Genomic DNA, 23,611 nt, shown 5'->3' with positions numbered 1-23,611 from the left:
CTTTCACATGTCTGTAGCCGTGCCACCCTGAACAAGCCCGATCCTCTCTGATCTCGGAAGCTAAGCAGGGTTGGACCTGGATAGTACTCGGATGGGAGACCACCTAGGAAGACCAGGCACTGTAGGCATAAAAAATAAGGGATTGTAAGCTGACAAGGTCCTTGCAGATCTGTGAGGTCAACCAAGGGTTGCCTCACCTAAAAATAAATAAATAAATAAAACATTAAGAAAAAGAGAGAAAGGGCGGGATTCGTCATTCCAGTAATCATTAGTAACTGAAAAATCATGCCAACATGGAGCTATTCCCCCACGAGTCCTCCACGTCGCAGATCTCCTGCCGCCCTTTCCCTTCTCTTCTTGTTATCCAGAAGGTTTCAGGGCATAGTTGGTCACTTTCAATGACACTCTCCCGCTGTGTAGATAAATGGCACCAAGGCAAAATTCTGTTTATATCTCTTATTCCCATGAAATTTGAAAGTTCTCTGTTTCCATTAAAGTCCATGCCAAGAGGTGTGGCTTTTTCTTTCTTTTTTGTCCTTTGTTTTCACTCTGGAAAAGCAGAAACATGCAGGCTACCCTTAGAGATCACTGAGTCTGACTGCTGCCCAGGATGGCCTTATTTGAGGCTCACGGTGAATGAAGACACTGAGGGCACATCTTTTTAAAGAGACTAACGAGAGAGAGAGAGAGAGAGAGAGATTAAGAGAGAGTGTACATGAGAGAGAGCACGTGCACGTGCACGTGCATGCATTCCTGGGGTCCTCAAGGCAGGATGTCTAGAAGTTGAGAAAAACAAGGCCTACATCCTATTTTTTGAGGCCCCTGGGTCGTTCCTGCCTGCCATAAACTTATCCGACTCTTTTCAGTCTTTTGAGGCTCATCTCAAGTCACCATTAGTGACATTTAGCACAAAGACAATGTTGTAGAACTGTCACCACTGCCTAGTTCCAGAATACTTTAATCAACCCAAAAGAAAATCTTGTACATATTAAGCTGAATCTCCATTTTTGCCTCTCCCCAGGCCCTGGCAACCACTAATCTGCTCTATGGATTTGCCTCTTCTGGATATTTTATGTGAAAGGAATCATACAATATGTGGCGATTTGTGTCTGACTTCTTTCTCTTAACATACTGTTGTCAAGGTTCATTCATATTGTAGCATGTATAAGTACATCAGCCTTTTTTATGGCTGAATAATATTCTGTGGTACAGACATACCACATCTTATTCATCTATTTATCATTTGATAGATATTTGGTTTGCATCTTTTTTGCTATTGTGAATAGTGATACTGTGAACATTCATGCACAAGTTGTTTGAATACCTGTTTTCAGTTCTTTTAGTTATATACCCAGAAGTAAAATTGCTGGGTCATGTCCATTCTGTGTTTAAGTTATTGATCAATTATAGTATCTTTTTGAAAATCATTATTAATAGCATATATAGATCTAATAATAGTCTATTTCTTTGAACAGCTTCATAATACTCTATCATATGGATGTCTGCCCCCTATTGGTGGACATTTTGGTCATTTTGTATTTTTGTGATTACAAATAATGCTGCAGAGAACATTGTAATGCGAAAATCTTTGTACTTCTCTAGTGAGACTAAATAGAATTACTGGGTCAAAAGGTATGTGTTTCTAAAATTTACATTATTAAATTGTACCAATTTATACTGTCATCAAAAGTATATGAGGGTTCCTATTTCCTTTTGATTACTTTATTCCTATATTAGACAAAGCTAATGGGATAATTCTCCTCCGATACTGTTTGTATCACATCATTTCCTTGCTGAAGACATTATTATGTTTGTCTCTTATTCCTTCATAATAATAATAGCTGCCATTATTTTAGTTAATCAGTAATATATGATAGATATTTCACATATATTCACAGTCTTTACTTCTCTTATTTTATAGATGGCTCGGGGAGATTGTTTATTAGGTCACACAGCTATTAAGTGGCTGAGCTGGGGTTTCAAACATGTGTTTGTTACCAGTTTCTTGTGATTTACTCCAGAAATAGTCTGTGTATATACAAGCATAAATGTTTATGTGTACAGGTATATATACATGTGTGCGCATGAAGAAAAAGATATTCAATTGTTGTAAATTAAAAATAAATTGTTATCGACATATAGAGCAAAGCAAAATTTGCTTAGTAGCCAGTGGTTCCTAAAACATGATTTATGCATCAATCACTTGTGTCAGAATCACCTGAGGTGCTTTTTAAAATTACAGATGCCTGGCGTCTATTCCAGGCCTGTGGAGAAATTAGAGAACTTGGGAGCTTGGTAGGAAATCTCATGGAGTAGGAAGCCCCTCTTGCACTTTTGAAACCATATTAGGCAGTTACTACTCTGTTTACTCATAAGTCAACCTTGAGGGTGAGGGCACTTCTGTTGTTTAAAGTAGAGGAAGCTAAAGGGGGAAAAGAAAAGAAAAGAAATTATCCCGGCAAGATAGGTCAGGGCCAATTTGTAGGGTCATAAGTTGAACCATTCACTGATATTTAATAATATGGACAAGCCTAATCTTTCCAGGTATCAATTTTACCATCTTTATGAGGGTATAGAACTAATTTTCCAAATATAGCACAGTGCTTAACAACACTGAAGCCAGACTGCCTGGGCTTGAAATTCTGGCTCTGCTACTTCCTAGTTCTATGTCATTGAGCAAGTTATTTAACTTCACCGTGCCTCAGATTCCCCATCCGTGAAATGGGAATGATGATAATCCCATAGTGTGTGGTGGATTAGAGTAAATAAGTAAATATATGGAAAGCTCTTAGAATAGTACTTGGCAAGTAGAAGTAATAGGGAAGTGTTAACTACATCCCTTGCGGTTCTGATGTCTTCCAATTCTTTAGGTTTTGTCTCATTACCAGATATCTACTCAGAATACTAGAACACAGGAATTACTTAAGAGGACTCATGAAAAACCACAATTAAAATCCAGAAGTCAGTTTTTCGATCTACCATTTTAATTACATAGATTATGAACTAAAATTTAATAGAATAATTCACTTCTCAGTGGACACATTGCACAAGTGTTTCCTTCTGAAACTTGTTTTAAAAGATGGTCTTAAAAGATTAAGACTGTCAACCCTAGCATCTACTCATGGTTTCCCTGGAATGCTAATATTCATTTACAAAGATTGACTGTACTGATGCCATTCTAATTGGTTTGTTGTTTTCGATACCTATAAGGTCTGGCCACTATTTTAGCATGTACTTACTGTACAACATACTATGTAACAGAGTAAAGTAGTTGTAAAATGGTATATGTGTGTTTGAGGATTAGAGCAGTGAACACTCAGAGAACAGCTTTTCCTAAATTATTAACAGTTACTTATGTGTAAGTCCCATTGAAAGAAGAACCTAAAACCATGGACACTGTGCTTCGTTATAAGAAAAACAAAAAACAAAAAACAACAACAACAACAAAAAAAACAAACAGTAAAAAATCAGCCAAGGCATTTTATCTTGATTTAAAGATTTTCAAGCTATTTTTTTTCCTCTTTGGAATAAAATCCTTAATAAACAAAACATATACAAGCAAAACTACTCTGCTTGGAAAAGTCAAAGTAAACAGCCTGGAGCCATGCCTGCCAACCTTCTTTCCACTTATTCCCGGTAACCCAGATGGCCTCTGAGTCATGTTGAAGAAACTCTAGGACTCCTAAGGTCAAAGTTTAAAAATCAGTGATATAATTGATTATAGGTACATTTTTGCCTGTAGTATATTATTTATTTCCCCTAAGAAAATTGTGATTTATATAAAAATGCAGTTCCTTGTTTGTGGGTTCTGGATTCTCTCATTCATTTGGTTTATCTTTATTGCTCTCTTCCCTCCCACCCCCTTGTTATATATTCTTGCTCTTAATCCTCTGGTGGCAAACTTCAGCACTTTGTATACTTCTATGGGGATAGGATTGATCTAGGTGGGGCAAGTGTGCCTAAAAGCTCTCTATTTGTAGAAAAGAAACCTTATTATCATGAACACGAACTTGATTAAAACCTATATCTTGGGCTCAGACTGTTTCTTTTTATTCATTAGATTTGTCTGCCTCTGCTCATTCCAAGGTGGTCATCTTCACAGTTAACTCTTTGGGTACTTCTCAGTCCTACCTTGATGTGGTACAGAGAAATGTGGATATGTTCAGAGCCTTTGTCCCAGCTCTGGGACATTATAGTCAACACAGTGTCCTGCTTGTTGCATCTCAACCAGGTAAAAGGTTTTATTTTAAATGAATTTGATGGTCTGGTGTATTGGTAGAATTGCCATTACTGATAAAACTAGATTATAAAGGGATTTATAGAGAACAGTTAAATTCCTCTTATAATAAATGGTACAGTTTTTCCATATCCTGTCAACCAGTTACTTCTTATGACTGGCATTTACTAGAAGGTTGCAAATTACAATTTTTTAATGTAATAATACTATTATTATATTCCAGGTCGTTAGCCATGCTTTCCTCAGTGAGAAAATGGTTAAACACCCAAGAGAAAAGTGCACTGGCTTATGTGAAAGAGCTTTTGTTAATTCTGAAGTGTCATAAAATGTTAATGGGCATGCCAGGGTAGCAGTTTTAACATTTTGTATTTTAAATTGTTTTGAAACTGTTTTACTTAAAAAAAAAAAAATGTTTTCAAAGAGTTGAGTATGGTATTGGTCTCAAATTGGTGAACAGATTTTTTAGATGTTCCCAATATAGGAGTATAGTATGCATTTCAACTTGTTCTCCTATAGAAATTGGTTGAGGGACACTGGTCTCTTTGATTCCTGACACCATTTTGGCATGTAAGAAAAAAACAGTTGTGTTTTTTGTTCATAATGCTGTACTGCATAGTGATCCAAATGAATCATTATTTTAATTTAAAGATACAAATTCAGTCTAAAATAGATTATAAAAACAGAACTTGTTCAGTGGAAAAAATTGTCTTCTGTGCCCAGGTTAGTTCTTGCTTAACTATTCTAGGAAATTATCTGTTTTCCGCTCTTAACAATTTATACTTAACAACAGAATTATCTTAAATCATGGTTTTTAATATACATTAAAAATATATTATGCCTCATATTGCACTTAGGACCTAAAAACAGTATATACAAGTTCTAATATACATATTAAAATTATAAATATTTATTTATGAGTAGAAGTATATATTTTTTAACCTTTACACTTGCACCTTGTATGCAATTTTTAGTGGAAATCATGACCTACGTAACATGGAAACTGAGTGCATTTCCTGCAAATCGAGTGATTGGAATTGGATGCAATCTGGATTCACAGAGATTACAGTACATTATTACAAATGTTTTGAAGGCAGAGACTTCAGGAAAAGAAGTATGGGTTATTGGCGAGCAGGGAGAAGACAAAGGTAAGAAATAAATTTTTAGTAGTTACATTGATAACCTAAATCACCGGTGGCCATGATATTCACATATATCTGGGGACTCAAGAATTGTGAAGCTTAGTTGGTTTTTGTTCCACATTTGAGTGCCTTCGGTGTAACATGCCTTGTGAATAGACTCCTCAAACATGTTATTCTAATTATATTTACTTTTCTGTAAGTTTACGATTAGGCAAGACTCTATAGTCAGTTTTTGTATGTTTTCAAAACTATTTTCTTAGAATTTGCAGTTTCCTATATGCTTCGATGCCAAATATTAACAGTTGTTACATCTGGGTTAGAAATAACTTTTAAAAATTTGTACTTTTCTGTGTTTTCTAATTTTGTCATTATAGATACGTAGTATTTGTATAATTTTTGAAAAAATATTTTAATAAAATACAGAGCATTTTAAAACTGTATAAATCTATACTGGCTACCTAGAAAATTTAATGCTAGAAAGAGCCAGGCTATAGAATAAACTTTTGCAAAACCTGACAGTGTGATTCAAGTAGAAATACTTTTCAGGCTCACAATGACCCTGACACTAAACACTAATCAGTAGGACCCTAGAATAAGGTAACAAACAAGAACTTGGAGCAGATGTATTAGAGTAACAAATGTCTAGGGTTTCGAACAAACCCAAGACCCTGAATTTGACTTACTACTCTATTGAGTTCTGGTCTGTGTTGATCTTTTGCTTATCTGATTAGTGCAAATCTCCCAATTAATTTGCTCTTTCTACCTCTAGTCTACCCTGTAAACGATACCTAATTAATAATGGTATTAGCCAAAAGTTACATAGTGTTTACAATATCCTTTCATATATTAATTCAGTCTTCATAAATTATATTCCTCTTTCCAAAAACCTTCACTTGTTTCCTCTGACCAAAAACTTTCACTGGCTTCCTCTGACCAAACCATTAAATTCTTTTGCTTGGCATTCAAGGAGTCATGAAGTGTAGCCCTAATCTTCCATCCCAATTATAGTTATGGAGGGACCCAAGGGATCATTGATTATGTTTCATTTTAGGGAGCCAGAAATCAATGCAGGGATGGTAAGAGTGACCTGCCCAAGAGCCTATACTTTCCAGGTCAAAGAAGGACTAAAACCCAGGTCTTGTGCCTTCCAGCCCCACCCCTATAGCTCTGCTTCATTTCAGCCACAGAGACCTTTGCATTTACCTTCCTTATAATCCCTTCTCCCTCTCTCAGCGTATTCAAATTTCATCCTTCAAGGTCTTGGTCCAGCCCCCATTATTTACATTATGAAGTTCTTCTGATCATATCACTACATGGTGATTTCTTCATTCCCTTGAGCTAAAAGCTGTTGCTAGCTAAGTGATAATTAACCATATATGTCTCATGACATTTATTCTTTTCTAAACTGCTGTTTATTCTGATCCAATTTAATTGTGTGTGCACTTTCTCCTTATCTAAAGTATAAATTATTAAGCTGTTCTTTTAGTTGAAAAACTGATATATTCACATTGCAAAAAAAAATTAATAGTACAAAAAGATATGCAGTGAAAAATAAGTCTCCCTTCTATGCCAGACACCCAGTACCTCTCTAGGAGTAATCACAGTTACCACTTTCTTGTGTAACCTTCCAGAAATGTTCTGTGCATAGACAAGCACATGTATGAAATCATACATCATTCTCCATATTGCCCTTTTACTTATTGATATGACTCAGAAGTTATTGTATAATAACATATAGATCTCATTCATTCTTTTTAACTACCGAATATACTAAAATTTATTTAACTGATCTCCCTAATAAGTTACAATTTTTGATTAAGGATATTTCACAATATGGTTGCATTAATATCACAAATTATAAAGAGAAAATAAAGATGATATAACAATAAATAAATCTAAGGCACTATGCTGACTGCTACAAGAGCTAATAGATATACAAGAACCTGACCCTGTCTTTAGGAAATTTAAGAGTCCAATACAGGAAATGACTATAATAAAAGACAGTATTGATTTGTTATGAGAGAGGACCAAGGGAAGAAGGGTAATAGCACAGGAAGGGATATGGAAATTCTGTCTCGAGCTCTCAATTGGGAACTAGACATAGAAGGATATGGATTTGGAGCACTTAAGTATAATGTTATGTAATCTTTGACACACATAAAGAATACATATAGTGTATATGTATGTTTTAAAACATAATAATAGAATAAGCATTTGCGAATCCACATTCAGTTAAGAACATTAATGATACCACTGAAGCTACCTATGTACTCCCTAACCCATCTCCTTGTCTCTCATCTGGATACCACTATCAGATCACTTTTAGCCTGCCTTCTCCTTTGTTTCAGAGACAGTTATATCCATGGATAGGAATACTTACTTACCTTGGCCCTGAAGCCAGAACTATATTAGAGGCTCCCTCTGCTGGTTTCATGAGTAGATACCAACAGATTATATTTTTGTATAAGTGACACCTCCACAGGAATAGCAATTATAATTATTTTATATTGAACAGCTACTATGTGTGCATATTAAATGCTTTGCATATCTCATTTAAAATTTATAAACACCCTGAGAAAAGGTAGTGGTTTTCCAAATTAATAGATGAAGAAGCTTAAGACACAGTGAGGTTAACTAATTTGTCTGAGATTATACATCTAGTAAGGACAAAACTGAGATTTGAACCCTAATAAACTCCAAAGATGTGTTTTTTCTTGCTATGACTTAATTAGATAGTTTATCTAAAGCATTTAGTACAGTGTCAGGCACAGAGTAAACTCAGTAAGTCGTAGTTGTTATTACAGTAATCAGCAAATGGTGACGAATAGAAAGTTGGCAAAAGGACATGTAAAATTATGCTTTGAAGTAAAGCAACATTAAGATTTGGAAACAGTTATAAGAATAGCAGGTGTGTAAGTAAAATTATTCTCTTCAAGTATTTCAGAGACAAATGATGGCTACAGCCTGGGGGAGGACTCACATGACATACAAGACCCTTTAGAATCTGTTTCCTACTTCCCTACCCACCTTCATCTCTGACATTCTGCCAGGCATTCTGTGCTAGTCAGATGGCCAACTTGCAGTTTCCTGAATGGTTCATGCACTCTCATGCCTCCTTACCTTTGCACCTGATGCTTCCTTGCCCTGAACATTCATTCACTTGGCTAACTCCTGCTTACTCTTCAAGACCGGGCTTGAGTGCTACCTGTCCCAGGAAGCCTTCCCTAATTCTCCAGGTTAAGTAAGTTAATGCCTTTATTATAAACATTATCACACTGTATTATAATTGCATTTTTACTGTCTGTTCACCCCACCAGACCGCAAGCTCCTTGAGCTTGCAATGTGTTTTGAAATGAGTGAATGATCCTGACACCATCTTGTGACCAAATGTCATTCGTTTATGCCCCACCAAATTAGATATTCAGCAACACATGTGCTTTGGAGCTGTGTTTTCAGCTGCGATATTGAAATTATATGTAAACTGCAGATAACTCCTTCAAATGATATTTTAGAAATTCAAGGGCTAGACCTCAGATCAGAGTGTTAACTCATCTGCTTTGGCCATCAGTCTCACCGAAGGGGTAGTTGTTATATGTAATGGAAAAGAGCTTATCTCATGGTCATTTTTCATTAAAATTTGGGGGCCAGAGGATTATTGTTCTTGAATGAAACCAGAAAGATTAAGATATTAGAAATAGTATTTGAAAGGGCTCCATAAACTAGGATGGATATATAATTAGGAAGTTTGAAGGGCTGGGCAGTAAATGAACAAAAAAATGAAATAATTAAGTCTATCTAATCTTAATTGAACATTCTAATAACTATGTCACAAGCAAATTCGAACATAGTGAAGTGTTCTCCCTTTCTCCATTCTTTTCTCATGTTTCTTATAAATCAGTATTCAGAAAAGAAAGATAAAGAATGTGATCATGCATATAATACATAATGGCAGTAATACTCACAGTTAATTTCCAGATTTTTTGGGTGTCCTTTCTTTTTTTATAACACTTTGCCCATTTTATTCATCTTTCAAGGTCTGTAAATTCCTTATTTCATTTAGAAGACATTTCCCTGCAATATTCTATTTATTGTGAATATACTAATAAAATACCAAAATTGTTTTAGAAGATAATTAATGTATAATCCTAGCCAAGTTAAACATTTTTTTAAATCCCTTTATCTGTCCACATGTATTTAAATTTTCCATATAATTTTTGAATTTGCTGTTATTTTACTTAACATAAAAACTGTTTTTCAACTTGTTACAAGTATGCATTCTTCTGTTATGAGGTATAATTATGGATTGTGTGTGAGTTCAATTCTGAATTATCTCCTGTGAATTCTTTACCATGGTAAAGTATGTGTGAGAAGACATAGGACACATGGTCCCTGCCCTCTGGAAGCTTATTATCAGTGTGAAGAAGGGAAGCATCTGGATACAGATGGTGTCCTTTGTTGCTGACACATCACTAAATGGCCTAATTTTGAATGCAGTATGTTAGGCATAAGAGAGTCATATACTTGAATGTATTTTTGTTTTGCTTATCCAAATAAAGATTTGTATCAAAGAATGTCTTAACACAGATGAGAGACAGATGACTATTAGGTTTCAAAATCACTTTCAATTCAGTATTAAGGCATGGTATAAATATCCAGTCCACGTGCATAGTTTTGAATTTTGAATTGTTTTTATAAATGGTGTAGTGAGAGGAAATGGGTTATTCCAAAGATGCTCTTAGAAAATAAAACCCTGCCTCTCTAACGGCTGTGGAAATCTATCCCAGAATAGGTGACCAAATTATTCATCACCTGGTTAAAGAAATTAGTCTGTGTGGTTCCCAACAGAACGGATGCCGTGTATTTGCAGCACTTGAGAGCCTGTTATTCACAGCTTGCTACGGAAAGAAAGCTTTCTATTTGCACAGTAAAATGGCCCTGGTAGAACTGTTGTTGGACATGGTTCCATAGTGTAGTGGTTAGCATGTCTGCTTTACACGCAGAAGGTCCTGGGTTCACACTCCAGTGGAGCTATGGTCCATGGTCTACGGCCATGCCACCCTGAACAAGCCCGATCCCATCTGATTTCAGAAGCTAAGGAAGGTCGGGCCTGGTTAGTACATGGATGGGAGACCACCTAGGAAGACCAGATGCTGTAGGCATAAATTAAAACAAACAAACAAAAAACTTGTTGATGAGAGAGAACAAGTAAGGAGACTGCAAATAGACTTTGGGACTTGCAGCTCACTGTTTTTCTTGCCCCAGGCAATTGGTATAGCACGTTTCGTGTCATCAGTGGAAAAATGTCACTATTGCTAGTTGTAGGGAAAATGTTTATTTAATGTTTAGTACAGGTACCCTTGACTGCAAACAATCATTTATCACATCTTAATCGTAAGAAAGTTATTGGCAAAATAGAATTAATTTCTCATTTACTTTTCAGTGACCAAATGGGGTGGCCAAGAAGAAGTAATGAGCCATAACTCTCAGGTGCACCTGTCCAACAGGTAATACTGAGTGTAAATTCGCATTTATGTAACTGAAAATCATGTCCTTCATAGCTAACCTAACAGCTATTTACACAGCATGTATTTATCAGGCTTCTGCAGGCAAAACTAGTATGGACAAATCCAAAAGTACAAGGGAGCAATGTTTTCTGTTCTTTGATTTCTTATCTGAAAGTAGATCTGAGAGTGCTTTTCAAATTTTATTTCAGATACACAGTTGACACTTAAAAGGTAGAAGAGGTTTCTGATTTGTAGATAGTGATTTACTGCTCCTATATCTAAACATCTGAGGATATTGAGAATTTTTTTAAATGTAGAATAAAATTAATGTGTATTTATTAATTACACGTAAATATGTTTGGAAATTAGTCTAATGTAAATGGATAAGCCATATTATAAGTTCAGGCAAAAGCAAAGTATGATGCACAGATCCTGGTATACTTTGTGTTTATTCAGAGGCCTTCCAGGGATCTGGACCCTATAGGTTGGACTCTATTTGTATGCCATTCCTTGTTTCACCATCACATAATAACATGCCTTCCTACAGTCTGATGGTAGAGATTTTTAGCTTTTTAAACCCACAGCTTATGGTTTTTAGAATATAACAACTGGAAATGATATTCTCTTATTGAGAAGAGTAGTATGTCGTATAATCTATTCTAACCTGATTCTATAAATAATCCTATATTTATAGCTTTTAAAATGTTTGTTTATATCATTTTTTATTAGTTACAAAAAATATATGCTATTATTAAACTTAAAATACTGCAGATATCTATACAGTAGATATTGAAAAGCTAGGGTAATTCTATTCTCCAGAAATAACCACTGTTAACAGTTTAATGTCCATTATGTCCAAAATGTGTTCAATCCTTCTGCAAACATCACTTTTTAAATTATTTTTATAATAGATTTATAAAATCTATTTATCTTGCAGCTTGCATTGTTTTCTTAATAATCTTGGACATTTTTCCATATTGTACATATAAATCTCTCAAGCAAGGCAAACATACTTATATGTATATCTTTGCACACTTGAGCATATTGCTGTAGGACAAATTCCTAGAAGAGGAATTTCTTAATCAGATGTTGCCAAATCTCTTAAAAGATCACATCACTTTACACTCTCAACAGCAGTTACAGGAATGCCTGTTTCTCTGTAGCTTTTCCCAAAGTAGTTATAAATCTTTTTAATATTTGCCAATTTTGATAAGGCAAACTGGTGTATTTATTTTTTTAACTCATATTTAGGTTAAAGATTAATGGTGGCCATCTTTTTGTGGCCATTTATATTGTGTATGTGAACTGCCTATCTGACATTCCAAGAAAAGCTTACTTATTAATCTGCAGGCTTCCCTAACAATTGCTGTATAAATCTTGTGTGTCATAAAAATATGTAATTAATACCTTAAACAGAGGTAAAACTAAATGCATATTTTGTGCATCTTCTGAGGGTGTTTTGTTGTTGTTTATTTTGTTTTGTTTGCAACCTAGAGCCATGGAACTATTAAGGGTAAAAGGTCAAAGATCCTGGTCTGTCGGACTATCAGTAGCTGACCTGGTTGACAGCCTTGTAAACAATAAAAAGAAAGTGCATTCCGTATCAATTTTAGCAAAGGTAATTGCTGTTCTCATTCTCTCATTGTGTTTTTAAACTTTTATCTTATAAATATTAAGCCAGAAAAAGTGCTCTTCACACTATAACCCAGGTGTATTCAATATCACTAGCTTTTACAGTAACACGGGGGAGGAGACAGTTTGGTCTAAGTTCTATCCTGCTTGGTTATGGGACGTCTGGACTTCTCTCAGGTGACCCCCTCACCTCCATGTAATTTTGGGCAACTCCCAGGAAGCATTTATATATTCCATAAACTTCTGGTTGTCATTTATCACCTCAGCCAGCCAGGTCACCCCAGACTGGCGTGCCAACTGGCCTTAGTTGGTCATCAGTCTGCTTTTCCAGTTCAGGTTGTCCTTTGCCACTTTATCCCAAACATAAACTCTTTAAAGCACAGCTAAGACAAGGCACAAATGCTTAACCAAATTTCCCTGAAAACTTAGGAATACCAGGAGAAATAAAACATGGAAAGGAAAACTTAAAACAGGTTACTGTATTCGACTGCACCCAGAGTCCATTTTGTGCCCCTACCCTGGGAATCTACGCTGACAGTCATTTTTCTTCACCCTCAAGCTGCTACCCATATTACAGGGTGCTAGCTTACCTTCCCATAAAGGGGGTATCTTTTGACCAAGTTCCTCCCATCTCAAGAAAATTTTCTGAAACAGTAACTTACAAAATACATGAACAAAATTTTCTTAAAAGTTCAACTTGTATCACTTTGTACTAGGGCTAGAAAAGCAAGAAAGTATTATAAGATACTTTTTTTTTTCCAGTGGTTCAGCTCTATTATAATCCAAATTTTATTCATTTCAGGGATATTATGATATAAAAAGTGAAGTGTTTTTAAGTTTGCCTTGCATCCTGGGAACCAGTGGGGTATCTGAAGTCATCAAAAGCACAGTGAAAGAAGATAGAGTGACTGAGAAACTCCAAAGCAGCGCATCATCGATCTATGATCTCCAACAACAGTTAAAACTTTGATTCTAAAGTTCAGTTACCTGAAAGGAAAGGTCATTTAATTTTGCCAACATATATAGGGTTGAGAACTTCTCAATCTTATTACTTATCCTTACAAACTGCTTGGTTAAGGTAGATGGTTTCTTAGTTTTGTAATTTGAATTCTTAAAGAATTAGATAAGGAGGAAAAAAATCTAAATGTCTTTGTCGTTCTTGAGATATGTGTACTGTTCTTTAAACATACAGCAGAGATAAACATCTGCAATATGCATCATATAAAATTATGTATCCTTAACTAAAGTACATTCAGCACTTTGGGAATATTTTGAAAGTAATATTTTTAAAAGAAAATTAGTTTCTGACTTATAGTAAACATGATAAGCTGAAGGCCCAGTTTGGATTTATGAAATCTATGCTAGGTATTCATTCAAAGGACCCGCAGTTTGGGGTATTAATGTTCCCTCTTTAAAATACTGTTGGTAGTAATAGTAATAAAGCATTTTGTTTTCCCTCTTCAATTAATTAGCTACCAAAAATGGAAAAGATTTTACATGTGCTTTTAAAAATAGTAAAAAGGAAAGTGAAATTTTTTAAAAGTGTAGTTTAACTTCCAGTTGGACTGTCCTTTTTGAAATTTTCTATACCTCTTCCTGGGCTATATCAGATCTCTGATCTCTGATATCTCATAAACTCACTGTAATATTAGAACCATAGAGAAATATGTATTTTCAGTGAAAATTGATTATGAATTAAAGCCAGGCAGTTTACTTTAAAGCTAATATATGAGGCTTTCATAAAAGCCTTTGGTTTTAAAGGGGAGAGGCTGGACAGCCTGACTGTTCTGAGCAAATTCTTTAACTGAAGAAATGATTGTGTATATATGCTTTGGTGATGGGTCAACATCTTCATATGTGAAAGACAGCATATTATTAAGATGGCGTGCAACTAATAGTAACAAATAACGACAACATTTCTTATATTTCAGGCAGTCTGAAGAGCACTTTATTATTTTATTGAATCCTCACAGTAACCCATTGAGGTAGGGACTATTATCATCATTTTACAGAAGGGAAATTGAGTTTTAGTCCCCAAGATTTCATGGCTAAGGGGCACTTATCTATACAAACTCTACTTTTTCTAACACTAGAAGGAGGAAAAGGCCTAATAGCCAAAATGGTTACCACAAGACTCTAAAGCAGGGGTTCTGTGCTCTTCCATTCTCAAGTGGAAGCTGACGTTTTTTTTCCCACCCCAAAGAGTTTTTAGAAAGATTGATTCCCTGCCTTCCTGGATTTACTTTCAGCAAATAGCAGAGGGGCTGTTGCACCGAGGTAGGTGTTTATTTATTTAGTCATTCAGGTAGTATTGACTGGGAGCCTAAAAGACACCCAATGCTGCATATGTTAGGTACTGCAGATACCGTGGTGAGCAAATCTGGACTAGGTACAAGCCTTCATGGTCTTTATAATCTAGTATGGGAGACATAGTAATCAAATCTCACAAATAAAGGTACAATCATATTTTGAAAGCATAGCCAACTTTAGTAAACAGCCAAACTAATGCTGATTTAGTGTAATAATGGATGTTTATAATGATGAACTTAAATCTTTAAGAAAAGGTGAAATTATATTCAGTGTTCTATGTTTAGTAAGAAAGTAGAAAAGTATTCAACATGCTTGGAAAGATTCCTACCAGAATTACCTACTATAAAGACCTTGGATATTTGAAGAGAGGAGAGAAGCATTAGTTCCGTGTAGTGTCACTAGATAGGTAGATTATTTTGGTGTTACTCTAACAATGTATCCACATTGTCCTTTTGTATGAGATAGGAAAGTCAAACTGTTTTTTAAACTAACTAATATTAACTAATTAATATTAGTATTAGATACCTAATCAGAAATTAGATAATTTCTACTAATATCTAAGGTGCTCTTAAACAATAACCTAACTACAAGATACTGTATAATAGATGAGTTGCCAAGTATTCACTATATTAATTATAAAATAAACGTCAATACAACAAATACCTACTGGGCAACTACTGTTATTGCAAGTACTGCATTAGAATCTGAGTAAAAACGAGTAACAGCCCTGCCTTACAGAAGCCCACAATATAGAATTCTATAAGATAGTTCCTTGAGTGTTGAATATTATCAACCATGTTGCAAGTTCCATATATAAGTCAAGAAACAGTACCACCACCACCTCACTATGATTTGGTGATCATTTGACATTCATGATGCTATTAACTCTTTCATTTTTCCAAAATCATGCAAGGTCTCATGATTTTTGATGGGGCTTATGTTAAAATGTTTCTTTGATATTTTAGCAGAGAAAAATATTTTATTTTCCAACTTACATTGTAGTATTCCTTAAATATTAAATAATTAATAAAATAAACTTTGACTTTAAAATCATCAGGAAATGACTAATTTATTGAATGGTAGATTTATTCAATTTGAGGAGAAAGTTTATTTCATATAATTCATATGGTCCCCAGGATATTTAGTTATTTTAAGCGGCCTAAGTACAAAGCGAAGAGACAGATTTTGTTGTTTTCAAACTTTAAAAAATTATTTTAACAAAAAAACTTTTTAAACAATAAGTTTAGTAAAGGTAGTACACAAATGTAGTGCAATGCAAGGTGGAATGCAGCCTGTATTACCATCTATGCCCGGGCACAGAGTTAGAATTGGTTCCTGGAGAAGAAATTACTTCCAGGCTTCCTGCGAAACGAGGGCTCTGCACTTTGCCCTTGTTAATGCAGTGTGAAGAACTTTAAAGCTTAAAACTAAGCCTGATGATCAAGGCATCATCTAAGGCAAGCCTCTCATCTTAAGAGTTGGAAAAACTTCAGCCGGAGCTATTAGAGCACTTGCCCGCTATTATCACAAGGACGTCAGTAACCAGGTTTCTGACTCCTACCTAGTCCAGTGCCCACCCTCTTGATGAATCAGTCATTAAAGCTCACTGGCAAGACTTTCCCTCCCTGCAACTGCTCCCCTAAAGGCAACTGTGAAACACCTGTCGATCTCTGAACAGGTTTACCCTCATCTCTGGTAACCGACCTGGCCTGCGGAACCTCACCTGAGCAGCGGGTTGATGGGAGCCCCACGCCCAACCTAAGTGCTTACTTCGGAAGTGACGTGAAGGAAGCGGAAGGGCCGTCGTGGCGGCCGACTTCCTGTTGTTAGAGACGGGGGGGTGGGGGGCTGGCTGCTCGGTTTGCGATTGTGTGGGGCGGCCTGGGGCGGCCCCGGAGCGGCTGACCCTCTGCCTACGGGGACGGGAGCCGCGAGGTGGCCGCCATGGCGGTGTCGGAGAGCCAGCTCAAGAAAATGGTGTCCAAGGTGAGGCCGCGACGCGCTCGCCACCCGGCGCGCACCCACCGCACCCTTCTGCGCCCGGCTGGGCCTGGCGGGACGCATCTCAGCGAGCCTCCCGCGCGGGCCGGAAGCCCCAGTCCCATCCTCCAGAGTCTTTGCGGCCCCCCAGCCCAAAGACGCCTGTCGCCTTGTGCCGGTATCCCGATACAGTGCCAGGGAAGGTGGGGGGCGGTGACAGTCAACAAAGGCGCGGAGCGGAGGCCGCCTGCCACCTGCCGCCCGCCCTCTCTTCGTGTTGAGTTTGGAGCAGTCCGAGAGGCAGTATAGTTTTCATTTTAGTTTTTATAAACACACGGAGGGAGGTTGTACTTAATTCTCGTTGTGGAGCCGTCCTCCCCTACGCTTTGTCCTACTCTACGGATCCGTCGGTCTTCGCCCTTCCCTGCCGGCCCCCAGAGATTGTATCCTTTTCAGTTTTGTATTCCTCACATAGCTCAGTACCCTACCCCGCGGGAGATGAGTAACTTGGTTGAATAGGCTCGTTTATGAGTAAAAACGTCCAGAGAAGTCAAAATACCAATACCTCACTACCTCAAGTGAAATAAATAGAATTCCATTACCATTTCAGGGACTTTGATTTGCTAAGAGTAAATATCTTTAATTGTATGCTTCTTATAACTCGAATTTATTTGCATTGAACTTCAAACTTTATAATCTTCACAATTCGAGACCGGTGTATTTTATTCATTTTTTAAAAAGCAGAAAAATATTTTAAGTCTGAATTTTGATATTTACTTCAAATGTGGCACCTGATACCTGAGGAAACTTGATTTTTTGGTTTTGGAGTTTTTTTCAATTTACCAAACATAATTGCAATAAGATACATGTGAAGTGGTTGAATTTTATTCAGCGGATTAGCTTTGGATGTGTTTGTCAAAGCAGGAATTGTAGAAATCGAAGTAGTTTTAAACCATTTCAGTTTTACAAAAACACTTATGTATAAGCTTATTTCTTTGGAAAAAAAAATTGCTTTTTCCTAGTAAAAATCATCCCCATAGTATTTGGTTGAAGAGCAAATAACCTCTAAAGAGATAGTGCCTGTTTTCAAAATCAAGCTTCTTTCCTGGTCGTCTACTGTCTTGTAGACTTTCTTGATGTTTTGTTGTTGTTGTTGTTGTTGTTGTTGTTTTTAATGAAGTAGTTATACTTAATTGTAGAGGAAGTTTTGGGGAGCCCTAGAAGATTGTTGGCTCACATCTATGTTGTAACAGTTATATGTCACTTCTTTAATACTACATTATTTTACAAACTATAAAACTAAATATTTGTTCCATGCCATTTTTGATATTTAAATTAATAGCATAGTTTTAAGGTTTATTCCTTAGTATGTAAATACTCATATATAAAGGCAAGAATATTCAAATATTTGTTTTTAATTTTAAAAACTGTAATTACTAAGCTTCCTCCAACCTCTTTTTACCCTAAGAACCAAAAAAAAAAAAAAAAAAAAAAGAACAGGTATAGGGAAGAGGTAGGAGAGGGCGTTCTACCTATTGTTTGATTCTTGGCCCAATATCTGAAAAACTGAGTCTCCTAAAAGTAATAATGTCAATTCTGAGTATCAGTATCTTTTTCTGTACAGGTTATAAATAGAAGGGTGGGACTAGTAAGTAGGATAGTAGAAGCAATTTGTGGAATTCCTCCTGCTTGCTTCAGGTGTTATCCTTTCAGTTCAATGTGGGAATTGTTAGCCAGGCCCCTGGACACATTGCTCGAGTGATGGTCTTTACTCTTTATTCGATTGTGGGACCTCCACACCCATCATGGTACTTTGGGCCCCTGCCTTGACTTATGTCTTTTTATTGTATTTTATGTTGAGGTATAATTTTCATACAACATTTTTATATATTATTACAGATTATTTTTTCCTTCGAGCATTATCTTAACTCCCAACTTAAATATAACTTTTAGTTAACACTCTTCTCTGCCATGATTTTAGCAATTTACAGAGGTATATTTATACCATTAGTCCATCCTGCTTTTACACAAATAGCTTTCTACTTTAGGTTTTTCATATAGGCAACTACCTGTATCTTACATAGTGTATTTACAGCTTCTTGAGAGGTTGAGTCATTACTGAATAGCTAGAAGAGAGTTGACAACATTAAAGATTGCTATGCACCTCACACTGTTCTAGGTTCTAGGAATACAACAGTCAACAGACAAAAAACTCTACATGTCTGGAACTTAAATTCTCATAGAAGGCAATAAATAACCCAATAAATACATTAAATAATATTTTGGAAGGTGATGCATGTTTTGGGGAAAACGGAAGCAGGAAAGGGAAATAGAAGAGTGCTTGTGGGTGAAGACGAGATGGGTTGCAATTTTATAAAATAGTAAAGGAAGTCCTATATGAGAAGATTTATATGAGCAGAGATATGAAAGAGATGAGGAAACGAACTAAAACAATCCAGAGTAAAAACATTCCAGGAAGAAGGAAAAACAAGTCAAAAGGGCTTTGAAACAGAAAGTGGTCATGCATGAAAGAGGAACAACCAAGGAGGCTAAGGTGGCTGGACTGGAGTGAGGAAGAAGGAAAGTAGTGGTAAAAAAAAAAATGTCGGGGAGACTTTAGAGGGTCTTGCAGGCCTTTGTAAGGACTTTGGCATTTACTTGGAGTATGATGGGGAGACTAGGCTGTAGGAGGTTACAAGGGAAGCCAGAGACACCTATAAACAGGCTGTCGGAATAACCCAGGTAAGAGGTAATAGTAGTATAGACCAGGATTGTAGATATGGTGGTAGTAAGAAGTGATCAGAGTCTTGAATTTTGAAAGTAGAGCTAACGGGATTGTCACTGTGGATGTGAAATAGAGGCATCAAGGATAATTTCAAGGTTTTGGTTGTGAGCAGCTGGAAGGATATAGAAATGAAAGACTGTAGGAGTAGTGGATTCGGGGGGAAGATAAGGAGTTCAATTTTGATCATATTAAATTTGATAGTCATTAGATATCCCAGCGGAGATATCAAATTGACAATTGGATAGATATATTTGGAGTTCAGGAAATGGGTTCGTATTAAATTTTTAAATTTCGGAGTTATGAGCATGTAAATGATATTTAAAGCCTTGAGGGAGATCACCAAAGGACTGAGTTTAGGTAGAGAAGAAGACCAAGGACAGCCCTGGAGCTCAATAACATTAAGAGGTTAGGCATATAGAAAGAACCAGCAAAGAGATAGAAGCAGCTACCGTAGAGAGGTGTTTGTGTGGGGAGGTGGGGGGTGGGCAGGGAAGGAGAGGGAGGAAGAAAATAAAAGTGAAATTTAGGAAAAAGTCATGAAAAAGATCATAATTTCTAGATCCAACTTCTAATTCGTAGGAAATACAGAGGACATAAGAGCATGTATATTAAACTACATCAAGGCAGTATAGTTAGCAAGATCCAAACCATGAGATCCTCTATAGGACAACTGATTTCATCAGCAAATTCCAAGGAGTAAAAATAGAAATGGGCCATCAACTGATGAGTAGATATATAAAATGTGATGTATTTAATAATAATGGCATATTATTTAGCCATAAAAGAAATAAAGTACTAATACATGACAGAACATGGATGTACCTTGAAAACATGCTAAGTGAAAGAAGCTAGTCATAAATGACCACATAGTATATTATTCCATTTGTATGAAATGTCCAAAATAGGCAAATCGATAGAAACAGTGTTGACTGGTAGTTGTCTAGAGTGAATGGCGCAGGTGGAATGGGGGTAATTGCTAAAGGGTACCAGTTACTTTCGGGAGTGATGAAAATGTTCTAAAATTGACTGGTGGTAGTTGCACAACTCTGAAAACCATTGAACTTTATATAATTCACTTTAAATTTGTGAATTATACCTCAATAAAGCTGTTACCAAAAAAGAGGGATAAAAAAGAGGAACTATAGATTAAAAGAGACCTAAAAGACATTTTAACAAATTGCAATGTGAGGACTTTATTTGAATCTCGATTCAAACAAACTTTAAAAAAAGTGCATTTTTGATGCCATTAAGGAAATGGTGATTATTCTAGTGTGATAATAGGATTTTCGGGGTTTTTTTAAGTTCTTTTAAAGATACATACTAAAATATTTATGAGTGATAGGATATAATGTTATGATTTGTTCCTGAATAATACAGGAGGAAAGAAAGATTAATGCAATTATAGATTAAATGAGATTGGCTGTGAGTTAATTATTGTTGAAGCTGGGTGTAGAAGTCAGGGGCTCATTATATTATTCTGTCTACTTTTGGGGGTGTTTCAAATGTTCCATACTAAAAAGGTTTAAAAAGAGAATGGAAACAGAGCGAAGACAGCAAAGGTAGGCAGCTCCTTGCAGGAGATTTTTGCTCTGGAGAGGAACTGAAAGAAATATGGTTGTAGCTAGAGGGGGAAAGAAGGTTAGGAACGTGTGTGTGATTAAGATAGGAGAAATAATATGTTTGTGTACTAATAGTTCTGGTATGGGAAAATTGGTACTTCAAGACAAAAGAGGGCGAGAAATTCTGAAGAGATGCCTTTGGGTAAACCTGGATTTATTCCCTAATTTTTCTTGTATTTTCTTTCTTATTGTCTATCACTCTTTACACTAGAGTCTGCGATTTCTTTGACTTTATATTCAAATCCTTCTAATGAATGTTTTGTTTCTACTCACATTTTTTATGTCCAAGAGTCCTTTCTTCATTACATATTCTTGTTTCTTGGATACAATGTTATTTCTTCTTTCTTTGAAGTTATTAATACTAATTCTTCTTGAAATTTTCTTCTAGCATTATTTCTGTTACTTCTTAGTTTCTTTTCTGTTTGTTTTGGTCTCTGACATGCTTCTTGGAGTCTTTGTTTTTGGAATAGCTGACTGCTTTTTAAGAAAGAAGTACTAAAAGCTGATAGAAAGCTTTGTGTGCATGGACGAAGCTTGTCAACTAGTGAGCTTCAAGTTCTGTGATCAAATGGGGGGCCGCATCTCCTGATCTCCTAATCTAACAAGAGTATGTAAGCCAGGTTCCTAGTTTTCTAGAGTGGAGTGGTACAAGGTGGAAATGTGAAAATACAATACAGCAAAATAGTTGGTTTTAACAATAAATGCTGGAGTTTGAAGGAAAAGAAGAGATCACTATAGGCTAAAGCAGCAGTCCTCAACCTTTTTGGCACCAGGAACCACTGCTCCTATGAGAATCTAATGGCTAATGATCTGAAGTGGAGCTGAGGTGGTGATGCTGGTGTTGGGATTGGTTGCAAATACAGATGAAGCTTTGCTCACTCTCCTGTTGCTCACCTCCTGCTGTGGGGCCTGGTTCCTAACAGGCCAGGGACCAGTATTGGGCCGCAGCCTAGGGGTTGGGGACCCCTGGGCTAAAGGGAATTCTGGGAAAGGATTCATTAAGAGGGAGAGAGATGTAAGCTAGGTTTTTGAGAATAATTAAGATTTCATTTGGCGGAGAGCCCTTTAAGATGGAAGAAGAGCTAAAATAGAGCGGGAGTAAAGGGTTTGAATAGGTGGCAAGGGAGAAAGCTATTGAGGTTCTTTTAGGCTTTAATTAATGTGAACGATTAGTGAGAACTGTTAAACTTTTAAGAAGAATTATTAAGAAAATAAGATTTTAAAGAAAATTAACCTAGGAGTAAAATATGTGCATTGTCTTTAAACTAAATTCATGTATGATTTTGTTTTTCAGTACAAATACAGAGACCTAACTGTACGTGAAACTGTCAATGTTATTACATTATACAAAGATCTCAAACCTGTATTGGATTCATATGGTGAGTTTACATAATATCAATTACTGTACTTTTTGTACAATCATTTTGTTAATGATTGTAAGTTTCCCATTTTCTCTTAAGTTTGTTGATTTTTCCATTGTAGGATTAAACCTCCACCTAATAAGAGTGTTGGACGAATAGAAAATTATTAGGATCTAAGAATAACATCATATATTTGTTTAGTTATTTTAAGTTTAAAAAAAAAAAACACTCAATATAGTGCTCTGCACTTTTAGACCTAAAGGAGATGTTAAAGATAGTTCAGTCCCTCATTTCACAAAGTATTATCCAGAATTGTGAAGAATGTTGCAAAGTGGGGGCGAGAATGGGGCGAATAGTGGGGATTCTGTGGTGGTCTGAGCAGTTATAGAATAAACAAAATTAAATGGGTTTGTTGGCAGCCATGTTTCTCAGAGCCTTTAACATGCTAATGTGCTAAACCTCACCAAGAGGGCAGAGAATATATTGTACAGGGTATCCTACTGAAACCCTTCTGTGCCTCACCCCCACCTCCACCCAGAGCATCTCTTTATAGTCTTAGGAAGACATTTAGCAAAACTATATTCCGGACTATTCCTTTCATAGATGAAGAAAACATTTTTTAAATATGATCCTTAATTCTGTAGAATATGTAGGTGACAGTTTCATTATTGAGACAAACTAAAGTTGAGATTTAAGTAAGAAGTGACAGTACCTAAAGTTTTTTTTTTTAATAGTCTTTTTGTCCCCATACCTATGTGCCAAGGATAAAGGCTCCTGTCCATTATGAGGCCCTTGACACTGAGGGCAGGGAGTGGAATTTTGAAGCTGAGACTCTCACTCTAAACTCCACTCACCCCTAGGACTTTGAAAACATTAGAGCCTGGCCAGCCTAGTGACAAGAGGTGGGAGGCAGCAGAAGGACAGTCTAAGATTCCTAAACAACAAAGACATGAACCTGAAGTTCTTTTTCAAACCTAGGGCACAATTCTCCCTCATGTCTCAAAAACCTCAGATTACCAAAATTAGAGTTAATTTAAAAATGGG

General features: G+C 36.2%; 2 protein-coding genes and 2 pseudogenes across 3 annotated transcripts in view; all 4 read left to right on the top strand.

The window, feature by feature from the left end:
- Positions 1–15,482, top strand: part of UEVLD (UEV and lactate/malate dehyrogenase domains) — a 40,602-nt gene extending 25,120 nt beyond the window's left edge. The window contains exons 8-12 of one of the 2 annotated variants that reach the window (XM_016134332.2): positions 4,061–4,231; positions 5,209–5,382; positions 10,817–10,880; positions 12,375–12,498; positions 13,315–15,482. In XM_016134332.2, the coding sequence (XP_015989818.2) occupies positions 4,061–4,231; positions 5,209–5,382; positions 10,817–10,880; positions 12,375–12,498; positions 13,315–13,482 (701 nt within the window). In that variant the 3' untranslated portion in view covers positions 13,483–15,482. The remainder of the gene's footprint in view (positions 1–4,060; positions 4,232–5,208; positions 5,383–10,816; positions 10,881–12,374; positions 12,499–13,314) is intronic. The other variant, XM_016134331.2, reaches the window with a different exon arrangement.
- Positions 10–128, top strand: LOC118603350 (annotated as a pseudogene).
- Positions 10,417–10,535, top strand: LOC118603578 (annotated as a pseudogene).
- Positions 15,483–16,629: 1,147 nt separating the features above from the next.
- TSG101 (tumor susceptibility 101) overlaps positions 16,630–23,611 on the top strand; it is a 32,098-nt gene continuing 25,116 nt past the window's right edge. Inside the window, exons 1-2 of the mRNA XM_016134336.2 lie at positions 16,630–16,808; positions 22,501–22,585. Coding sequence (XP_015989822.1) covers positions 16,767–16,808; positions 22,501–22,585 — 127 coding nt within the window. The 5' untranslated portion in view covers positions 16,630–16,766. The remainder of the gene's footprint in view (positions 16,809–22,500; positions 22,586–23,611) is intronic.

This window comes from Rousettus aegyptiacus, unplaced genomic scaffold (genome assembly GCF_014176215.1).
Source record: "Rousettus aegyptiacus isolate mRouAeg1 unplaced genomic scaffold, mRouAeg1.p scaffold_m13_p_5, whole genome shotgun sequence".
NCBI classification, from domain to species: domain Eukaryota; kingdom Metazoa; phylum Chordata; class Mammalia; order Chiroptera; family Pteropodidae; genus Rousettus; species Rousettus aegyptiacus.
The sequence above is the reverse complement of the archived record's forward strand: the minus strand, read 5'-3'. Positions and strand labels throughout refer to the sequence as shown.